The sequence below is a fragment of the Oryzias melastigma genome, linkage group LG2 (assembly GCF_002922805.2).
Source record: "Oryzias melastigma strain HK-1 linkage group LG2, ASM292280v2, whole genome shotgun sequence".
In the NCBI taxonomy this organism is placed as follows: domain Eukaryota; kingdom Metazoa; phylum Chordata; class Actinopteri; order Beloniformes; family Adrianichthyidae; genus Oryzias; species Oryzias melastigma.
In genome coordinates this window covers 19,504,584-19,508,007 of record NC_050513.1, presented here as the reverse complement: position 1 = coordinate 19,508,007, position 3,424 = coordinate 19,504,584, and the positions used below count along the sequence as shown (strand labels likewise).

At 39.5% G+C, this 3,424-nt stretch overlaps 1 protein-coding gene across 4 annotated transcripts in view; it reads left to right on the top strand.

The window, feature by feature from the left end:
• LOC112156608 (inactive dipeptidyl peptidase 10) overlaps window positions 1–3,424 on the top strand; it is a 122,633-nt gene that overhangs the window by 60,472 nt on the left and 58,737 nt on the right. For all 4 annotated transcript variants that reach the window (XM_024288844.2, XM_024288845.2, XM_024288841.2 and 1 more), the window contains exon 4: window positions 2,785–2,879. In XM_024288844.2, the coding sequence (XP_024144612.1) occupies window positions 2,785–2,879 (95 nt within the window). The remainder of the gene's footprint in view (window positions 1–2,784; window positions 2,880–3,424) is intronic.

The following is a 3,424-nucleotide window of genomic DNA, read 5'->3' as shown; positions in this document are numbered from 1 at the left end:
GACACCGTATGTTGGGTCAAGCAACTCTTGAAAAACACCATATGCTAGGTCAGAGAGCTTTCGAAGTACACTATAGGCTAGGTCAGAGTGCTGTCGAAGTACACTATAGGCAAGGTCAGAGAGCTGTTGAATGGCACCATTGGCCAGACCAAAGAGCTGGACACCAGGACCAAAAGACACCAGGTTCAAGATTGTAGACCTGAACAGGACTGGGATGAATCAATCCACCATAAGCAAGCTGCTTTGTAAGAAGGCTCAACTGTTGTTGCTCCACCTGGAGCTCCATGAAAGATCTCACCTGGTGGGGTACAAAGGATCTGGAGAACAATGAGGAAACGGTCAAAGACTACACTGGTGTAGGTGAACAGTGACTTGAAGAGGGACCACAGTAACAAAGGTTACTATAGTAACACATGACCAGAATTGTCCAACTGTACCAAATCTGAATCCCTGATTGGTCAAAGTTTAGCCTGGATGAACTTTCAATACACCTTCAACGGCCGCACGTTTAGCACGTAGAGTCGAGGTGATGTGAATGTAGCTTCAAACGAAGAAAAGCAGCTAGCCGCCGATGCATGAACTTCCAGACCTTCCTGACCTGTCAAAGATCATGTTTTATTTAGATGTTGCTGGTGACATCTCTGTTGTTAAAGATTTAAAATACATCTAGGATTAAAGTTCTAAACTTTATGATTTATTAAGCTTTCTTTTGTGGTTCAGCACATCTTCCTCCCATTAAAATAAATACTTGCATATGTGGAAGAGCAGCAGAGATAAATTCCCCAAAACAGGAATTGACATCAGAGCCATATGTTTAATGCCTTTCAGAGATAATGCTTAATTAGATTGCAGGAGACCAGAATCGAAGCAAAAATGTTTCCCACTTGTTTAGTGGTTTCTTTTATTATCTATCGTCTACGCGAAGCCTGCCATAAATCTCTTCCTAACAAAGTGAATCCACATTAGCTTTTTAGCATTTGCATTTCGCAGCACACTCACGCCAGAGAGGGAATGATTGCCTTCCCTGTAATCAGCAACAAATTCACTCTGAATGGGAGAGGGGGGAAAAAGGAGACACAGCTGCTGCCGGTTCACTTTGATGAGGCCGGCTTAAAGAGCATCAGGAAAGAAATGGTAGCCAGTCTGTACACCGCGTTCAAAATGAAAGTTTTTCGGATGAGCGACCAGCTTCACCCAAGTGTCCTCATTGGGTTCTCAATAACCAGAGTGTGGTCGGGCAGATGCAGCGTGGGCCATCCCGGCGTGCCCGCGGATTCCCACCGGATAGACGGGATGGTTCAGAGAGACGGTTAACGAACTGACAGGCTGTAATGCAAATTACAGAGAAAGAGTATCTTTTTCTGCAGGTGTGCTGCTCCTTTATTCTAATCCTTGGACAAAGATAAAACACTCTCACAACAAGCTGAACCGAACAGCAAAAACGGTCATAATTCTTTCAGGCGGATTAGAACACATATGAAAAAAAATAGTCTATATTTGAAGGGATGTTTTTAGATGTTTGGATGACTTCCCACTCGTATAAATTGGAATGGCATTAATTTGAGACCCCCGAGCTTCATAAAATTACTTATTCAGCTAACCGTTTAAATTGTGACACCGTAGACCCATTTCTACTTCATCCCACATGTGGAGTGGGTAGAGAAAGCCTTATTTTAAGATAATTACCAAGACCAGATGAACATGTCGCCTCTCCTTGCATAAAAAGGAGAAACCTGCCCAGAATTACTGGCATTTTACTTCTCTAATAATCCGAATTTGCATTCAGTTGACGGTTGTTTCAGTTTGCTTTGACATCCATGAGCCTACACCCCAGAATCCATGAGCTTTATTTTGTCACACATAAAAATATGCCCCAACGCCACTAAGTGTTGGCTAATGGTGGCAAAATACTGAATACAAGGGTCAATAACACCTGGTCAAAGCTGCTTTAACTTGTTCATTTATGACTATATAACTTAGACAAGCTAGTAAAGTTGTTAGAATTGGTTATCGACTTTTCCCAAATAGAATCTGGACTGTAATGTATGCCCAAAAGTTAACAATGTTACTGGCATTACAATGTGCTCGACCATAACATGTTTCATTCGATTATAAGGCCACATACCCAAAATTCTGGTTTCACTACAGCGCCCTGCAGTCTTTAGAGATTCAAATGACCAGTGGACATAACGAAGTGCAATTAACGGTGAATCTGGCACAGTTTTAAGATTTAATTGAGTGTAAATTTAATTAAACTCGCATAAAGACGAGATAATTCTACTGTCCAGTTACTTTTAATTAGCGTCAGTGCTAAAGGGAACAGGGATCATCTTTTTGAGTGTTTATAATGGGTGGATTCAAGGTACAATTCACAAATAAATGGTGGTAAAGAGTTTTGTTTCATATCCATTACTTTTTGTTTTAGCTGGAGCTGTTGGAGCATGTAGCAGACCTTACATAGCAACCCTAAATTTAGTTTGTTTTGAAGGATAAAGGTCATGCGCCAATAGTATTATTTTGAAACATATATATATCATTTATCGTAAACTTCTACATGTATTTCACTTTGTCTCGAGCTGGGCCCATTTATAGACTATCGTTAATGGTTCTGATTCATCCAGGTGAAGTTTTCTGTCGGAATTGTGTTATTTGCGTAAACTGATAAAAGTTACAGTAGTTCTAAGAGTATGCGTTATCTCTCATCACTGGTGATGCCTCATGTATGAAAGAGCTAAGTATTAATGACCTGCAGTAGCAACCGTATTTATTTTGTTGTGTTTTCAGAGTCCGAGGTTGTGTACAGGAACAGAGACGGTCACGTGGTCAAGTTTAACCTGGAACGGAACGAGACGGAGCTCATTCTCAACAACAAAACATTTGTAAGTGTTCTTATCTGTGTTCTTAGCTTCATTTTGCTATCCTTCACAATCATTTATTTTACTTTTTAATATGCATTGTTCATATTGTGGATCAATTGCCCATCGTGTTTTTTTGGATTGATGTAGATCACACGTGTCAAAGTCAAGGCCCGGGGGCCAGATCCGGCCCTCCGGGTAATTATATCCGGCCCTCCAGATCATTTTTTGTTATTGTTATCAATGGCTCGATGTTATCTTGCGCTTATTTTTAACTTGTATAATTTTGACTAAATGTACTTTTATGGAGAGATATTGAAAGTTATTTGAGGTTTAAGTTGATTTATTCTGGGATATTATTCCTGCCTTTTTATTATTCATAATTATGTTAAAAAGTTACAGTGTTAAAGTTTTAAAAAATTACATTCTGCTACCTTTTTGGACTATTTTGGCATTTACTGAGGTTTTTTTTAAGTTGTTTTGGAGTTGAGCTAATATTTTAGCTACATGCTAGCTGTTTTGGCTAACCAAAGGTGTTTTTGTTGTTGTTGTTTTTTTTTTTTTTTTAG